This window comes from Myodes glareolus, chromosome 18 (genome assembly GCF_982192425.1).
Source record: "Myodes glareolus chromosome 18, mMyoGla1.1, whole genome shotgun sequence".
NCBI lineage: Eukaryota > Metazoa > Chordata > Mammalia > Rodentia > Cricetidae > Myodes > Myodes glareolus.
In genome coordinates this window covers 19,076,741-19,094,563 of record NC_142043.1, presented here as the reverse complement: position 1 = coordinate 19,094,563, position 17,823 = coordinate 19,076,741, and the positions used below count along the sequence as shown (strand labels likewise).

The 17,823-nt window shown below is 38.6% G+C and overlaps 1 protein-coding gene across 2 annotated transcripts in view; it reads left to right on the top strand.

Annotated features, from left to right (window-relative positions):
* Pkhd1 (PKHD1 ciliary IPT domain containing fibrocystin/polyductin) overlaps nt 1-17,823 on the top strand; it is a 456,733-nt gene that overhangs the window by 324,020 nt on the left and 114,890 nt on the right. For both annotated transcript variants that reach the window (XM_087898011.1, XM_087898010.1), the window contains exons 56-57: nt 8,884-9,038; nt 10,944-11,096. In XM_087898011.1, coding sequence (XP_087754137.1) covers nt 8,884-9,038; nt 10,944-11,096 — 308 coding nt within the window. The remainder of the gene's footprint in view (nt 1-8,883; nt 9,039-10,943; nt 11,097-17,823) is intronic.

Here is a 17,823-nt window from a genome sequence, read left to right as displayed (position 1 = left end):
AGACACCATAGAGACACTGACAGAAATAAGGGCAAGCAAAGCTTATGAAGCTCTCGCTGGTTAAAACTGAGAAGAGTAATTTTAATGTGGATAAAGGATATTAAGTATAGTTATTGTAACATTATATGATTATTATGGTGCAGGAAGAAGATTGAGTTAATAAAGAAAAACAGGGGTCCTCAAACAAAGGCCTTATTAGTATCTAAAATCCAAAGAACATGGAGTTCTGATGTCCAAGGATAAAAGAAGGATCCTCCAACTCCAGCAGAAAGAGAAATGACCATTTCATATATATATATATATATACATACACACATATATATATCATATGTACTTGCATATATTTATATATGTAAGTGATATTGGATGGAGGTGGTACATGCCTTTAATCCCAGAACTCATAAGGCAGAGGTAGTCAGATCTCTGTGAGTTCAAAACCAGCTTGGTCTACATTGGTCTACATATTGAGTTCCAGAACAACCAAGGCTATACAGAAAAACCCTATTTTAAAAAACCAATCAACCAACCAACTAACAAACAAGCAAACACCCCAAGTCATATATATTTGAACATACACATTCGTTCTATATGATCATTTCTATTACATACTCTCATTTAAATCCCTCAGTGGAATTATATGAGTGAGGTTGTTATCACCATTTTGCTTAACTGGAGACACAAAAGTTAAAAGTATTCCTTTATAGAGCTAGAAGTTCTGACTGACTATTTCCTGGTTTGTCTAATTTTATAGTTTATGTTCTAAAAATTAGATCTATTCAGAAAGTTTAATTCAGTCCCATGCAGGTTCTCTAGCTGCCAGTCCAGAGTCTATGAGCTCCCACTATGTAGCATGAGGGCCGGCTTGTTGGGGTATCTGTCCCGCCCGGTACTCCACAGCCGGCAAACCCCAAAGAAAATCACACACAAGACTCCATAAGATTATAAACTGATTGGCCCAATAGGTCAGGCTTATTATTAGTCCTTGTAACTTATATTAATCCATTATCATTATCTATGTTAGCCATAATGGCTCAGTACCTTTTTCAGCTGGGCAGCTTACATGTTTCCTCTCTAGTGGTCTGCGCAGGAGTGGCTAAGGGAGTTTCCTCCTCCCTAGCCTTATCCTATTCTCATTGCCCCGCCTCTACTTCCTGTCTGGTTGACCCACCTATACTTCCTGTCTGGCCAATCAGCGTTTTATTAAAATACATGAATTGACAGAATACAGACAATTCTCCCGCACCACTACTACGTTAGGACATCTGTGGTTCCCAATCATGATCTTGATGCTCCCCCTCCCTTGCTCCTATGATCCCCCCTCCCTCTCTTCAGCTGAACTCCAGGAGCTTAGTCCAGTGCTTGACTCTGGATCACTGCATCTGCCTCCATCATTTACTGCATGTGGGCTCTGTGGTGACAATTAGGGTAGACACTATTCTGATTAGGGGTAAACCTGTTCAGGCACCCTCTCTGGTATTATTAGGAGTCTTAACTAAGGCCATCCTTGTGGATTTCTGGGAATTTCCCTAGTATTAGGTTTCTCCCTCTGAATGTAGGTGACAGTTACATGGCTTGATCTGTTGGGGGAGTCGCTGGCAGTAGGACCAGAACTTATCAAGGGTGCTTGAACTGGTTTTTTGGAGTCCATTCCCTATAGTGGATACTTTGTTCAACTTTGGTACAGGGGCAGGGGCTTATTCCTGCCTCAACTTAGTATTCCAGACTCTGTTGACTCACCAAAAGTGGCCTTACCCACTCTGAGGAGAGGATGGAGGGTGAAATGGTGAGAGGAGGAGGGATGGGAGACAGAAAGGGAGGAGAACTGGCATTTAAAATGAAAAAATTAAATAAAATAAAATAGAAATATTAAAAATAGCATTTCCTAGAATGAGTCTCAAAGAGGATTGTTCTAATGAAATTGTATGAAAAAGTCTAATTATCATAGTGTATTGGTTTTATGTGTTGTCTGACTGTCTTCTCCAAATTGAAACATCCCCTCCTGGATGGAGGAGGAAGCTTCATAAGATTTGGAAAGTTTGCCATGCTCAAACTCGTCATTATGGTAAGCAGCCAGTGAGGTGGGATCATCCTGAGTTCAAGCCCAGCCTGGATTATGCAGTGAGGTCTAGGCTAGCTGCAGAGTGAGAAACTGTCCTACATCGTTATTCAGAAAACTCACAGATCTCAGGCTACTCATGAGTCTTGCAAGAGTCACACAGCCATTTTCAGGGTTACTTAAGAGGAAGTAATTCCTGGGAGAGAGAAAAAGCCATTTGCTGAAGTTACTTGATTTCCCGAAGAATCTTCCATAACTGAGAATGATTTCCTTAGTTGTCACCCATGGTGGGAAGGCTCGGCAGTGTTACAGCTCCTTTGAGTAACCTCTGCTGTCCTTAGTTTCTTACCTACATTCCTGTAAGGGACCACAGTAATATCTTCTTCAATTTCTTTCTTCAAAGACAAAGCTCTTGTTGAACAGGTCTTTGACTTCTTTGCTTAGTGTTACCCCAAGATATTTTCTGCTATTTGTGGCTACTGTGAAGGGTGATGTTTCTCTTATTTCTTTCACAGTTTCTTTATCATTTATATAAAGGAGGGTTACTGATTTTTTTTTAAGTTGATCATCTTGTATCCTGTCACATTACTGAAGGTATTTATCAGCTGTAGGAGTTCCCTGGTAGAGTTTTGGGGTCACTTATGTATACTATCTTATTATCTGCAAATAGTGAATGTTTGACTTCTCATGTAGAAGAATGTGCCTTATTCTCTCGGAGGAGTAAATGGGGAGTGGGGTGAGGTGGATGGTGGAGGGAATGGGAGGATGGAAGGGAGTGGGAACAGGGCTTGGCATGTAAAGTGAAAAAGGATAGTTTGTTTTCTTTTTTAAAAGAATGGAATAGAAAAAAAAATGTTCAAAATTCTGTTTTGAAACCATGGAATGACTAAACAGGGTAAATTAGCATTTGCAGTATTTTACATGCTTGCATATTATTTATTTATTTATTATTGAGCAACAAGTGAAGTCTGTGTTCTCAGTAATTTTCAAATAAGATGTTATCTATAATCACGAGTCTCCTAATCTTTTTCTTACTCTCGGCAATCAAGACTTTAGTTAATACATAAATGAGATCAGATAGAATGTTTCTGACTCTTCCACTTACTACACTTAACAAAATTTTCATCCATGCTGTTCAAATGACAGAATGTCCACCCATCTGAAGGCTGGACCATGTTCCATTTTGCATATGTGCCCCATTTCTTCTTTTTCTTTTAATAGTGGACAAACACTTGATAGTTCCCCTGTCATGACTGTGGTAGACAATGCAGTTAATGAACATGGAGGTACACATACCATTTGACACACTGACTTGACTTTCTTTTGCTATGTATTTCATGGTGATATTTCTAGGTCAATTAATCTTTTTAATTTTTAAGTTTCCTCCACTCTTTTTCATGGATATAAGTACATATCATGTATTTTAAATTCAGGTATATGAATGTATGCATGTGTGTGTGCAAGTGTGCACACCTATTTATGTTTGAGCTTCGGAGCCAGAGGATGGTGATTGAGGTCCTCCTCTCTGACTCTCTACCTATTCCCTTAAATCAGTGTTCATGAACCGGAGGCTCTAGAAGCCATGAAGTCCCAGCAATAATTCTGTTTCAGCTTCCCTTGGAGCTGGATGTCACAGGTGTGCACAAGACAGCTGGCTTATCACCTTGAGTCTGGACTTTGTTCTAAATGGCAGCGCCATATATCTGACTGCTGCATCCTATTTTCTATGACAGCTATGCTAATTTAAATTTCTGCCAGCAGTACACAATGGATCCCTCTTCCTTCTAATCCTTGCGTCACGTATTATCTTGCATCTTTTTTTTTTCCTAACAGATGTTTTGACACGTTTGAATAGTTTTGAGTGGCTTGTGAATACAGGCTGTTATCTACAAAGAATTTACTCACTGAAGAACAAATAATCTTTATTATGTCACCCTTTCCCCAGGACCCAGACCTTTAATTTGAACACTATCACCGATAGTATCTGCTCTGTTGGTTCTTGTATCACGTTAGTGATATGCTTTTGATATATCTTGTGTTTAGAATATCTTTCTTTCCTCTCTTCTAAGCACTGCACACAAAGCTTTGTGTAACAACTTTAGTATTTCAAACTTAGACAATCAAATAAGAGTATTAGATATTGTATATCATTGTACCCCATCCTACTTATCTTGGGAGATTCAACCATTTTTTCTTAATTTAGCACTCAATTGCTTAATCAGAGCAACCACTATGACATGATTTTATGGCTTAAAATTTTAGGGACTCATAAAGCATATGACTGTCTTTTATTTGTAAAATATCTAAAAGTAATTTAAGACATAACAAGTAAATAAGTAGTTATGTTTCCATATACCTGTGGCTTGATGTTCCCTAATGGTAACATCTTGTGTAGCCATAAAACATTGGTGTAGTTCTTAATGAAAGATGGTAAGCTATTTAAACTGCACTACGCTGGAGAGAGGAAATGTTGTTTTGTATAATCGGTAGCATCTAGGAAGAGCACAGCAAAAACATCCAACTCGTATCTGCTTGCATCTTTTCTAGAACTTAGAGCATGTTAGCGCAACTGTGTATTTTCTAATATCTCAGCATTTCCCCCTCAAGTTAAATTTTAACCAGTTTTTTTACATACTATTCAAAATTTGTTATTACCATAATTCTGTTTATGTATTAGAACATAGAGTCAGTGTCCCTTTTCCCACTCACTAGCAATTAGTGATCCTGTGTACAGCTTCTAAAGTGGATTCTAAGGATCTACTGAAGCACTGTGTCCTAGCCTCAAATGGAAAACTCTTTCATGGAGGTTAAATACTTAACTTTAGGAATAAGGAAGAAAAGTACTCTAATGAGAAGGCTTGAACAGTGAGATTCGCATATGATTTACTAAATGTATAACTTTGCTAAATTGCCCTCTTGAGTAATAGTTTCTTTTCCTGTAATTATGAGAGTAATAGTGCCTAGCTAATATAATAATTATCCAAATCAAATGCATTAATGAATGGGAATTATAGCTCAATTTCTGGCACAAAGTCTGACAGGGGAGCTGATAGGCAGTCAAGCTTCTGTTAGGGAAAGAAAATAAAAATTTCTTGATTCATTTTGGATTGGGACCATTCGAGCCCCTCCCTCTAGTTTCTAAATTTTTGTACTTCTCTATTTTGACCTCATCTTTCTACTTAAGAACAGTTTTCCCCACAGCTGTAGACTATGTGCATTCACAAAGTCACTGAGTTTTATCTAGCTTCCCAATCTGAGGGGGCATTACTCCCCCTTTGTGTTTGTTCATAGACTAGAGGGAGATTCGTACAAGAACACCTAGGCTGTGGTGAAGTTCTAGATAGAACAACTGAATTGGTATGGTACGGGGAGAATGTCATTTCAGAAGGTGATAAGTTTCTATCTTATCCTTTGAAATTATAGGTGTATACATGTGAATGTTCTATGCATAGTTGTAAAAGCTATTGAACTAAATTTATAAAATTTGTTCTTTATAACCTGATTGATTGGTATCCTGTGGGGAATCAAAGACTATATTTTCCTAAAACAGGGTCAAATATTAATGCCAAAATAAAGAAAAGAGTGCTGACTTTCTTTTTTCAGAGAAAAATGTTGCCTTTCAGGAGACACCCACTGCTATATTTTGAATTTTATTCTTTCTTTCCCACATGATTTTACTTGCCACCAGTTGGTCGGTGGATCATTTTAGATATATTTTTCTCAGAGAACAGCTAAGTTTGCCCTCCTCTCTATTACATGACTCTCATTAGTGTTACCAAAAGCCTAGAGTGCAGTTAAGACTTCTTATTTTCATAGTCATTAAGTTGTGGTTTTTGGAGATTATTGTAAGTTAGTGATCGTGGGAGGAAACTGTTGCTGAAATGGGGATGTTGAAATTTAAAGAACACCGACTCTTAGCGAGTTGTAGTAACGAGGCTCCAGATCCTGCTGCCACAGACATCTCTGTGGTTCCCACAGTTAATGTTGCAGACGCAGACACGAGGCTCAGTTCTTTTACATCTGCATACTGTTCTTCTGACAGACTGGATTCCAAAGCTTCTCACATACAAAGGAGAAGGAAATCTTGGTGAAGCTGTTATGTTTCAAGAAGTCTTAATAGAAACAGTGAGGTTAATCTCATTCATTTTTAGTATAGGGTTATGTTTGGACTAATAAATTACACCATGCTCGTGTTTCCATTAATTAGCGACCAATACTATCAACGAAGAGAAGGCAGGACACCAGTCTGAGGACTAAAGTTTGTTATGTCAGAAGTTTGGTGATTAAAGATTTGATCTTCCTCGAGAAGACTTCTTGAAGCACAGTAAAGCGATTCAGTATCCTTTAAAATGACTTGGCTGAAGGAGAGGAAGCAGACCCATTTGACCAGAGGAAAAGGCTCAGGAAAGGCTACTTGCGAAACAGGACTTACGTTTTCCCATAAGTTACATTTGGGTTCCAACTTGATATTGAGTATCCTGTGGGTTTTGACAAATGTATGAAGGTATCGATTTACCTCTCTACAGTGCGCTAAAGCCATCCTATGCCTCCATTGAGGCGTGCCTCAATTATAAGGAACTTTATTGACTATTATAGTTATTTGTTATCTGAAGAACTTCATTCAACAACTGTAAATAGTAATGAGAAGACTCTCTACGTGATCTAGGTCATGATTCGAAGACCGTGTTAGTGTCTATTCTATTAATGGTTGCCTGTGATTTGGCTTGTACTAACAGTTGTTTTTCTTACCCCTCTTCTTGTGCACCTCACTCCTTATCTTGTCTCCCCACTTCCTTTATCTTCTTCTCCCCATTCCCTTTTCATTGTATTAAACCCTAGACCTTGGATCTGTGTGGCAGGCACTGCTACTATGCTACATCCGAAGCTGTTAGCATAGTGTGCTATTCATTAAGAAAACACATTCCTAAGTGAAAAAATTATACAGCGCCTATATAGGTTAATATTTTAACAGACATTCTTTGTCTTCCATTTTGTGCATGTATTATTTTTAGTTTAAAAGTGAGGCATATTATTTGATAGTTTCTCTTAAAAAGTCAATACATTAGGAAGAAAGTTTTTGTAACTCAGTTATGCCAAACATTGAATTTTTAGATGACTATATAGTGTTCTCTTGACTTTTGCTTACATAGTTTTGTTATTATTTGAGGGCTTGCAATAATATAACTGAAATGTTTAGCTACTGCTTCCCCCCATTACTCATTAGCAGGCAGGGAAGACCCTGGCAAGGTGATGCTGTTTAGTAAAAGTATCTCTGGACTGGGTCAAGAATCTTACTTCATATAACCCAGTCTTTGGCTCCATTTGATTATCCACCCTTGAGTTACTATTTAATCTTCATTGTCAAAGTTTCTTTTTCCTTCCTTTCTTCCTTCCTTCCTTCCTTCCTTCTTTTCTTCCTTCCTCTCTCCCTTCCTTCCATCTTTCCTTTCTCCCTCCCCCATTCCTTCCTTTCATTTTCTTTTTTTCCCTTCCTTCCTCACCATCCTCTCTCTTTCATTTTTACTTTTGAGACGTATTCTTTGTAGTTCAGACTGGCCTCAAACTCTACTTAGCTGAGCATGATTTTGAACTTTAGGTCATCCTGCCCCTGCCTTCCAAGTGCTATATTATTATAGCTGTGCACCATTAAACCAAGCTTATGGGGTACTGGGTATTAATCCATGGCTTCGTGCACTCTAGGAAAACACTCTATGAGCTGAGCCATAAGTCCAGCCTCGCTTTTGCTTTAAAAATAGCATTTGTTCAATTGTTCTGCTATTGAATCATCTATATCATGGGAAATCAAGGGCACGACTGAGACTCTATGAGGATCTATAATGTCTGTCACTTATTAGTGGCTCTGTCAATGTATGCTCCACAACTGATGACTTGTCCAGCCCCTGTGACCTTGGTGAAAATTTACACATTGTACAGACTGTCGTCACTGTTAGCTAAGTGAGAGACATCGGCTACGGTGACATAACTACATGGATGTTTGGTGAAAGGCTCCAGAGTGAATTTGCATTGTTGAAATGAGCACCTACTGTGAACGGAGAGAAAAACAGTCCTATTCACTAAGAAAAAGCCACACAGCCAGGAAAGATCAAAGAGAAAATAAATTTAATGTGAGTCTAAGAAAATGTATCTACAAAACTCGCACTGACTTACAGAGTTAAAAGCACAATGCTTGGAATAGTGCACGGGAGTAATAGACACCCACTATTCCACACAATGCAATTTGGATGGCAGGGTGAGATAGAAACGTCCAACTTCAGCACTGAGGATACAAAGCTTGAAAAACCAAATAGCTTCTTGGGGTTGCACAGATGGAGCTAGAATTCTGAAAACTCATAACTGTATCTGTCTGACCAGGATAGTATTAGGATTTTTGTATATATTTCCAAAAAGACTAATGTATCTTCAGAAGACATGAAAAGAAGTATTTTTATTTCTGAACTTGTTTCATAGTCAAGAAGTGAGCTGGCTGTTAGCCAAAACACATGAAGGTATGATTACTAATCTCTGCCATGTTACTGGGAATAGAAAAATGAACTACCATGCCTGGCCTTGTAAAATGTGGTTTCGGGGACCAAATTAAGGTCTTCATATTTGCAAAGTAAGGACTTTATGAACTCAGCATTTCCTCTATGCACAGTAGTCAATGTTCAACAAAGCTTTTTTCCTTGTGATTTGTTTTGCTCTCTTTTAGTTTCCATAGTGACATATGCTTATTTTTATTTATGTTGTGTGTTTTACTTTCTCTTGGGTTACTTTTTGATCGCTGTTGTTTTATTAGTATCTCTGACACCTGCTTTCTGAGTTTATAGAATTATAGTAGATGATGAAGTGAATTGGCAGCCCCACAACAAGATCGTCCTCAGCTCTTCTTCTTATGAGCCTCATGAGGCAGAGGTCCTCACAATCAAGGAAATCAAGGGCTATCATATCAGGATCTATGAACGTCTTAGACACCGACACATTGGTAAGGCTTTGCTTTGTTGGTTAAAGGAAATGGGTGGGCCATGAAGGATCGACTTGACAGCCCGCCCAACCATAGTGTACTTGTTCGGTATTAAGAGTGGAAGGAGGTTTTCTTATTACTGCCCTGTAGAAACTTTTCTCAATTTTATTCCCTTAGAATAAATCAATCTTAGAATAAATCAATCTTAGAAACTTTTCTCAATTTTATTCCCTTCTTTTCCTCCCTTCTTTTAATTTCTTCTCCCTTCTCCTTCCCTCTCCTCTCCTCCTTCTTTCCTTGCTTCCTTCTGCCTTTGATGTTTTTTGTTTGTTTGAGACAGGGTATGATTAAGTAATACAAGCTTACTACTCAAACTCATTCTCCTACGTTAGTTCTCCAGTGCTGAAATTATAAGCATACATGGCCCATGCCTTTGTACCTGGCTTACTATTATTTCTTTTATTTTATTTATGTACTGAGACAAGGTCTCATTATATAGTCCTGGCTGTCTTAGAACTTGCTTTGTGGACCAGGATGGCCTCAAGCTCAAAGAGATCAATCTGCCTCTGCCTCCCTGGTGCTGGGATTAAAGGTGTACACTATCATACTTGGCATATGGTTTACTTTCAAAATAATGTTTAGATATAACAGACATTTAATTGCTCATAATGGCAAGTCTAAGAGGAGAGTTGAAATGTGTTTAAAAATCAGATAGTTTTTGACTTAGTCAGAAAAAAAAAAAACTCGTTGACACTAAGTACCAGTCTATTTCATTTCATTGAATTCTGGGTCCCTTGGAATACAATAAATAGTATAAATAGTAACTTTACTTTATATAGAAATGTATGCTTCTTGACACAATACATTTAATATATTGTCTATTAAGATGATCAAGAAAAAAACAAACAGAAGAAACAGGAAAACTCAGATACCTCCTTGTAAAAACAGGAAGTAAGTTTGTTATAGAACTAATAGCCATCAAAGAAAACCACCCTCCTGTCGTGCATGAAAGAAGTTTAATTCAGGAGTGATAATTAATGAAACAAGCAAAATAAGTGTCAGTGAATTTTATCAGATATAAGGAGAGTGTAAATGCTCACCAAGACTGTCTAAAGTCTTTGTACGTTATTGTTCCAGGGTTAACAATTCCTCATCCACTTACTATTGTTGTTGAAGTGGGATTTTTCTGTTACTTGTGCTGGTCTTGTATTTCTGGGCTCTAGACAGTCTCCTTCCTCAGCCACTAGTTCGCTAGGATTATAGGCATGTTTCTCTATGTCCAGACTGATTTTCTATTTTAACAGCATAGCATAGAAAAGAGATATCTTTATTAACCCTGGGCAACAGGAGTCATCATAAAATGTTAGTGGAAATAGGAAAACAAGGCTCCCCCCTTACTTCCTGCTCAGGTAGGTGGTCCAGGTGGCCGATGACAGAGTCCAGCAGGAGAGGAGGTTACTGTGCTTAGCCCCATCCCTTCTACGCCCTTCATTCTCTAACATTAATGCTTACTCTCTACCACTGCCTCATCTGATCTGGCATGTTTTACTCCCATGATGGAAGTGTCTGGACGATGTGTAGTCAAATACCACAGCCTCACAATGATGCAAGAAAGGAAGGACGTTGTGGACTCTACTAACTAGACAAATCTGTGAACAAGTGGCCTGTCCTAGTGCCCAGACTTATTGAGAAGAAATGAATTATTGCTCACACATTCTCTTTGATCCCAAAGAGGGACAAGTGAACAGGTTTTTCATTTCTTGACTGACATCTGTGGAGTGTGCCTGAGGAAAGGCTGGCTTTCATGTTGGGAGAACTTCTAACAGGAATAGAAACTTTCATTTGTGAGGTACAGTAGGGTCCCCAGCTGGTGATTTCCAAGGCAGCCAGTTAAAAGTTGTTTGCCTCTGACCCCTGTTTCTCCAGGAAGTGCCCATATTATGGAGGATGGTCAACGCATTCCTTTGGCTGCTGAGGTTGGACTATTGACTAGGAACATTAAAATTCAACCTGACTCGTCCTGTAGAGGGAGACTCCTTGTGGGGTCCTTCAGGAATTCTAGCAGAGAAGAGCTTTCCGGTAAGTGAAATGAAAATTTCGGTCTCTAAGCATTACCATTTAGCTACTAAGTAATTCTGAACCACTCATCTGGGGCTCTCAGAAACTTCAACTGGGAGAATTTTCACTTGTAATGCAAAATGATCGAATTAGGTGACTTCTTTGTACTCCAGGAAGCTGTGAATTTTCAGCCCCAGTCTTCACTAAATTAGCAGTGTGAAGTTAAATAACATCCTAGAGATCAGTGCATATGTGCCTTTTAACCTCAAGGAAAACACCTTCAGCAGATGGGAATTTCCCTCTGCTTTGAAATGACAGATGACTTCATAACTATTTGAATTTTGTCACTTTCCTAATTTTCTCTTACATTTTCCCAGCAGTACGCAATATCTAGTGTTAGACATGAGTCATGCTACAAACGAGTGGCTGTAATTTAAATACGAATAATTTCCCTCTTAAAGTGTTTTAAAGATTAGTTCAATCATTTTAAAAGATCAATGAAATCTTTTTCTTTGAAATTTATGCTTCACCTCTTTTAGAATCTTGCAAAATTGATGGCCTTATTTATTAAATGTTCTGACTATAATCTTGCAAAGCTCTTCCTGATCAACTAGTTTGGTAGATGTTGTCAGGACTGCTCCATCTTCAAAAACAACTGTGTCTCTATCCTTCATGATCTGAACTTATTTATAAAAACATTTCCTTTGATTCTTAGTAATTTACTTGAATACTTCTTGGAGCATACATCCACTGCAGATTAATTCTATTTTCTTTTACCTAAAAATATAGATTTTCTTCTATTATTCCTTAAAGGATATCTGTTTGTTTGTTCTTTCTTTTCAAAAATATTTTTATTAGAAAACGTCTGGATAAATCTAAAAATGATTCTTTTGTGCTTTAGTTTCTATAACTAAAGGAAATCATTTATTTTTATTAATGAGATTTTTCTTCTTATTCTTCTATGAGATAAAATGAGGATGCAATGCAAGTGATGAGCACAATATAATAAAGGACAGGAGACAGAAGAATGTTCTCACATAGCTGAAAATCTCCTCTCTTTATGTGGAGGCCATCATTTCTACTCTAAGATGGAAGTTGTCAATGTCTATTATTCATTTGTTCACCTCTTAAGCCTAATCAGAGAAGTTTCTTGGTGCAGCGGACAGTTAAAATAGAAACATTCAACTGTGTAGGGTAGTATCTGGGAAGTGTTCAGCCAAAAGTGGTAGATCAATATCACCCCCTGTCTTAGTTAAGGTTCCTATTGCTGTGAAGAGACACCATGACCACGGCAACTCTTAAAAGGGAAAACATGTAATTGTGGTGGTTTGCTTACAAATTCAGAGCAAATTACATTTCAGAGCAGAGTCCATTATCATCACGATGAAACATGATAGCAAGCAAGCAGATATGGTGCTGGAAAGGTAGCTGAGAGTCCTGTATCTTTCAGGCAACTTGAAGTGAACTGTCTCACGAGGTGTGGTTTGAGCAGTATGAGACCTCAAAGTCTGCCTCCACAGTAACACCCTTCCTCCAACAAGACCACACCTACTCCAATAAGATCACACCTCCCATTAGTGCCACTATCTTTGGGGGGGTTGTTTTCTTTCAAGCTACCACAACCCTCATCACTCCAATATTCAGGGCCAGAGAAAGAAGTAGAAAGACTATAAGGTTGAGGAAGACTAGATAAAAACCGTGTCTTTAAGGCATGATGAGACCACCATACTCAATCACTCCCAGAAGCTGTAGTTGCCTGTGTAAGACATACACAAGATCAAGCCAGTCACTCCTACTGTATGAACCTCTTCTCCCTAACTGAGCAGTCATTGACTAATGATGGCTTCTTGGTAAGAAAGAGTCTCCTGTCTTTAATGGTGTGCCTGGTGGGTTGAGTACATTCCAGTGTAAGTCCCCTTACCCAGGACTTTATGAGTAGCACTAATTTGACTAACTGGGTTCAAAATACATTGTATGTATTTATGAAATTCTCAAAGACTTAATACAATATGATCTATATTTTTAAAGAGAAGAAAGTAATTTTGTACTTACATATAATAAACATTCAGAGATGACCTGAAAAAAGTGTTTTAACCAAGTATAAACATCATGGGATGATTCTTGGCATCATCCATTCATTATTTTGGAATATTCTGATCTTAAGTCAGAACTTTACAATTTCTAGTGAATAGAAAAAACACTGTTCATAAGCTCTGTCTCTATGTGTTCTTGCGAGAGGTGAATTTGCTCTCTGGGAAGAAAATTCTCAGCATCTGGTGGTATTTACTGGGGGGTTTTCTGGAACTCAATGGATAGTTGCCAAATGCACAGGGCAGCAACATATAAGAAAGAAATGTCTGGCTCAAGGTAACATGGGGTTTAAGTCCGACAATATTGCTCGAGAAGACAGAAACAAAAGCTGGAGTATGGTCTTGTAGAAATGATTGTAGTTGGGACATCAGGAGGGAAGAGCATCATAGAAACCCAGCTAATAAAAACCAGTTCACCAGAATAGGAAAGAAAGCCAAATCTTACAGTTGAGGGCAAAGCCTGAGAGAACCCTACATCTCCGTAATTGCTAACCTATAGCTTTTACCAGAGAGAGAGAGAGAGAGAGAGAGAGAGAGAGAGAGAGAGAGAGAGAGAAAGAGAGAGAGAGAGAGAGAGAGAGAGAGATTATGTTAAATGCTTTTGTGGACTGGAACTGTTCTGGTTTTTCCAAAGTGGAAATATTTTCCTGTTAATAATCCCTTTTGTCCAGTATACAGTCCAGGTTCTCATACTACATTAAGAAAGAATCCTTGCTTTATAAAATAACCCATGTCATTGCAGACGAGGGATGGGGGAAAGAGTGTAATAGCCAGTCGAGCAGAGAGTTTGCTGTGAGATTGTCTATACAAGAGCGGAATAAGGATGACAGTAACAAATAATGCCACACAGACTGGATCCCAAAAATCCAGTATATGCAGAGGAAACAAGTCCCAGTGTCATTGTCAATGGCTTTTCAGAAAGACTCCGAGCCAGCCACATCCAGAGAATCCAGCCTCATTCAGAGAATCTGGTTGGATCATGTGCTCATTCAGTCCCAGTCCAACTGGCCTTGGTGAACTCTCCTTAGATCAGTCCCCTTGGATCAGTGGGTGATCGCACCCCTCACGGTCCTGATTTCCTTTTTCATGTTCTTCCTCCTTCTGCTCCTCATTTGGACCTTGGGGGGCTCAGTCCGGTGCTCCAATGTGGGTCTCCGTCTGTATCGCCATCCATCGTCGGATGAAGGTTCCCTCTGGTCTTGCCTTCTTCGCTCACATTCTCTTTCCTTCTGCTTCTCGTTTGGACCTAGGGAATTAAGTCCAGTGTTCCAATGTGGGTTTCTGTCTCTATCTCCATCCATCGCCAGATGAAGGTTCTGGCCCTCTTGTCTCTTTCCAATCTCCAGGAGGATAACTACATGATTTTCTTCAGGTTCACCTTCTTATTTAGCTTCTCTAGGATCACAAATAATAGGCTCAAAGACCTTTAATTATGGCTAGAATCCACTTATGAGTGAGTACATACCATATTCCTCTTTTTGAGTCTGGCTTACCTCACTCAGTAAAGTGTTTTCTATGTCCATCCATTTGCATGCAAAATTCAAGATGTCATTGTTTTTTACCGCTGAGTAAAACTCTAATGTATATGTTCCACACCTTCTTTAACCATTCTTCTATTGAGGGGCACCTAGGTTGTTTCCAGGTTCTGGCTATTACAAATAGTGCTGCTATGAACATAGTTGAACAAATGCTTTTGTGGTATGATAGGGCATCTCTTGGGTATATTCCCAAGAGTGGAATTGCTGGGTCTTGAGGGAGGTTGACTCCCAGTTTCCTGAGAAACCGCCACACTGATTTCCACAGTGGCTGCACAAGTTTGCATTCCCACCAACAATGGATGAGTGTTCCCCTCTCTCCACATCCTCTCCAGCATAGGCTATCATTGGTGTTTTTGACTTTAGCTAATCTGACCGGTGTAAAATGGTATCTCATAGTTGTTTTGATTTGCATTTCCCTGATCGCTAAGGAGGTTGAGCATGACCTTAAATGTCTTTTGGCCATTCGAAGTTCTTCTGTTGAGAATTCTCTGTTCAGATCAGCACCCCATTTTTTAATTGGGTTAATTTGAATTTTAGTGTCTAGTTTCTTGAGTTCTTTGTATATTTTGGAGATCAGGCCTTTATCTGATGAGGGGTTGGTAAAGATCTTCTCCCAGTCAGAAGGTAGCCTTTTTGTCTTACTGACGGTGTCCTTTGCTTTACAGAAGCTTCTCAGTTTCAGGAGGTCTCATTAATTCATTGATTCTCTTATTGTCTATGCTACTGGGGTTCTACCTAGGAAGTGGTCTCCTGTGCCTATGTCTTGTAGACTACTTCCCACTTTCTCTTCTATCTGGAGGGAGGGGGGAGGAACTTGAACTTCCCACAGGGCAGGAAACCCTGACTGCTCTTAGGGATGGAGAGGGAGGAGGAGAGGGAGTGGGGGGAGTGGGAGGGTGTTGGGAGGAGGGGCGGAAATGGAAACTTTTATAATTTAATAAACTTTGAAAAAAAAGGAAAAAAAATAAAATGTTCAATAGAAAAAAAGAAAATAAATCCTTCAAAAAGTATTACTAATTGTGAATAAAGTATTACTAATAGTCTCATACTAAAAAAAAATCATGCCACAGAAAAACAAGGGAGGACCATGGAGCCTTCACAAAGAACTGCAGGCAACTACAAAATTCTAAACACTGGAGAAACAGCCTCCTTTAAGGAAGAGCAAGCCAACTGGTTCTCCAATATTAATGGCCAGTCCTGGGAATGTACAAATGAGTAACAATATATAGACTGAGAACAATATATAGACTGAGAACGTTATATTTAGGATAAAAAAGATTGCATGGGAATTTGAAAGAGAGAAAGGAGGCGATCTGTACATTCAAACGAAAGGATGTTGAGCAGTGTGAAACTGTGAATCGGAACCACATTGAAATAAGATATTGAAATATTGCTCACAGGATATGTTCATGAGAGCCTAAAATCGCCATGCATAATAAGAAACAGGCTGTTAACATGTGAACTTGTATTTCCATTTGGTGTTGTTCGTTTCAAAGTTCTATGACTAGGACAGGTAGAACACATCTTTCAGTTGTGTGCTATTGGCAAAGAATATCAAGAGACATCTCGCATTTTAACATTTTGTGCTAAAGTCCTTTCCTTGGGGGAATGTAAACAACATCTACCCATCTCCTCCTTTTATCACAAAAATCAACTAAATGTGACTACACCAAAGTTCACTCTGGGTCACTTATGAATTTATTACGCTTACTTGTAGAAAAATAGGCAAGGGCTTTGGGCAGGAGGATAGGTGGCCAGCAAGGATTTCTTTCCATGTCTGTATAGATAGAATACCTCTGCCATCCCGTCTCCCAATATCCTCTAGCTCCTTTCCAAAGACCACATGAAATTAGGTATAATTGAATACAACTTGTGAGCAGGGGGTGACTGAATACTCAGGTAGGGGTCCTATGACTGCTAATTCCCTCTATGAAGGAAGGTAAATAGTCAACAGACCTAGCGGTGATGATCTTTTGTGAGTGGGGCCAGCCGAACTGCTGAAGATGGTGGAAGTTTGGCTCAGAGTTTACTACTATACAACAATGTTTAACACAATTTCTATACTATCTACCAGAAGCTTCTCAGTCATTGCCAACCAGGAGGATTAATTATTGAAGTTCTTTTATCCAGTTCTAGGAAATGCACACAGTCTTTCACTGTCTCCTTCTTACAGGGACAGACTTCTTCACAGCAACTGATTTGCAAGGCTTTAACTTTCCCATCTCTGAAATGGAAGTGGATTAACTGAAGGTGTTAAGGCTGGTCAATCTTTGAGCTTGAAGTAAAAGTACTGAAGCATAGTAACATTGAAATTTCACGTGCCTAGTTTCCTCTAGGTTTATTGAAGAAGTAACTTTATGGTTTATTTTGGGTATTGCCTCAAAAACCAAAACAAACCAAAACAAAACATCTTGAATCCCAGCAACAACAACCAAGAAACAAAATGGGAAAGAAAGGAAGAATGAAGGAAGAAATGAAGGGAGGGAGGGAAGGAGGAATGAAGAAAGAAAGAAAGAAAGAAAGAAAGAAAGGAAGGAAGAAAGAGAAAGGAGAGAAAAGCCAAGCTGTCAAGCTGTAAACTTCCTAGCAATGAATATGTGACTGGCATACAGTTATTGTCTGGTTATCTGACTTTGTATGAAGTTACTCCATTTTATAGTGTTGAACCTTTTACTCTACTGTGTGTGTATTTGCAATGAGGTTCATAACATTTAGTCATATGTCCAGGTTGAAATCTTAGTTTGTCAACTATCTTCTTTCTCAGTTTCTTTATCAGCAAAATGGGAACAATAATCATATCTAACTCATAGGATCTTTGTGATAAAATTGTACTCTGTGTGTGTGTATATGTGTGTGTGTGTACACACGCACACATTACAGAAGAGTTTGACCTACACTCAGTGTTATATGGAAATTAGATGTTATAGTTATTTTATTTCATTATTAATTTATAACCTATAATCATATAGTATGTATTTTATGTATTTTTACCAAAAGCGTTTACTCTGTTATTGATACTCAAATTTAAAGACAATGTGCAGGCTAAATTCTCTACGATTTTAACTTTATCTTTTTAAGGCAGTACAGGTAGATATGTGATATCCAATTGTAATCCTAGAA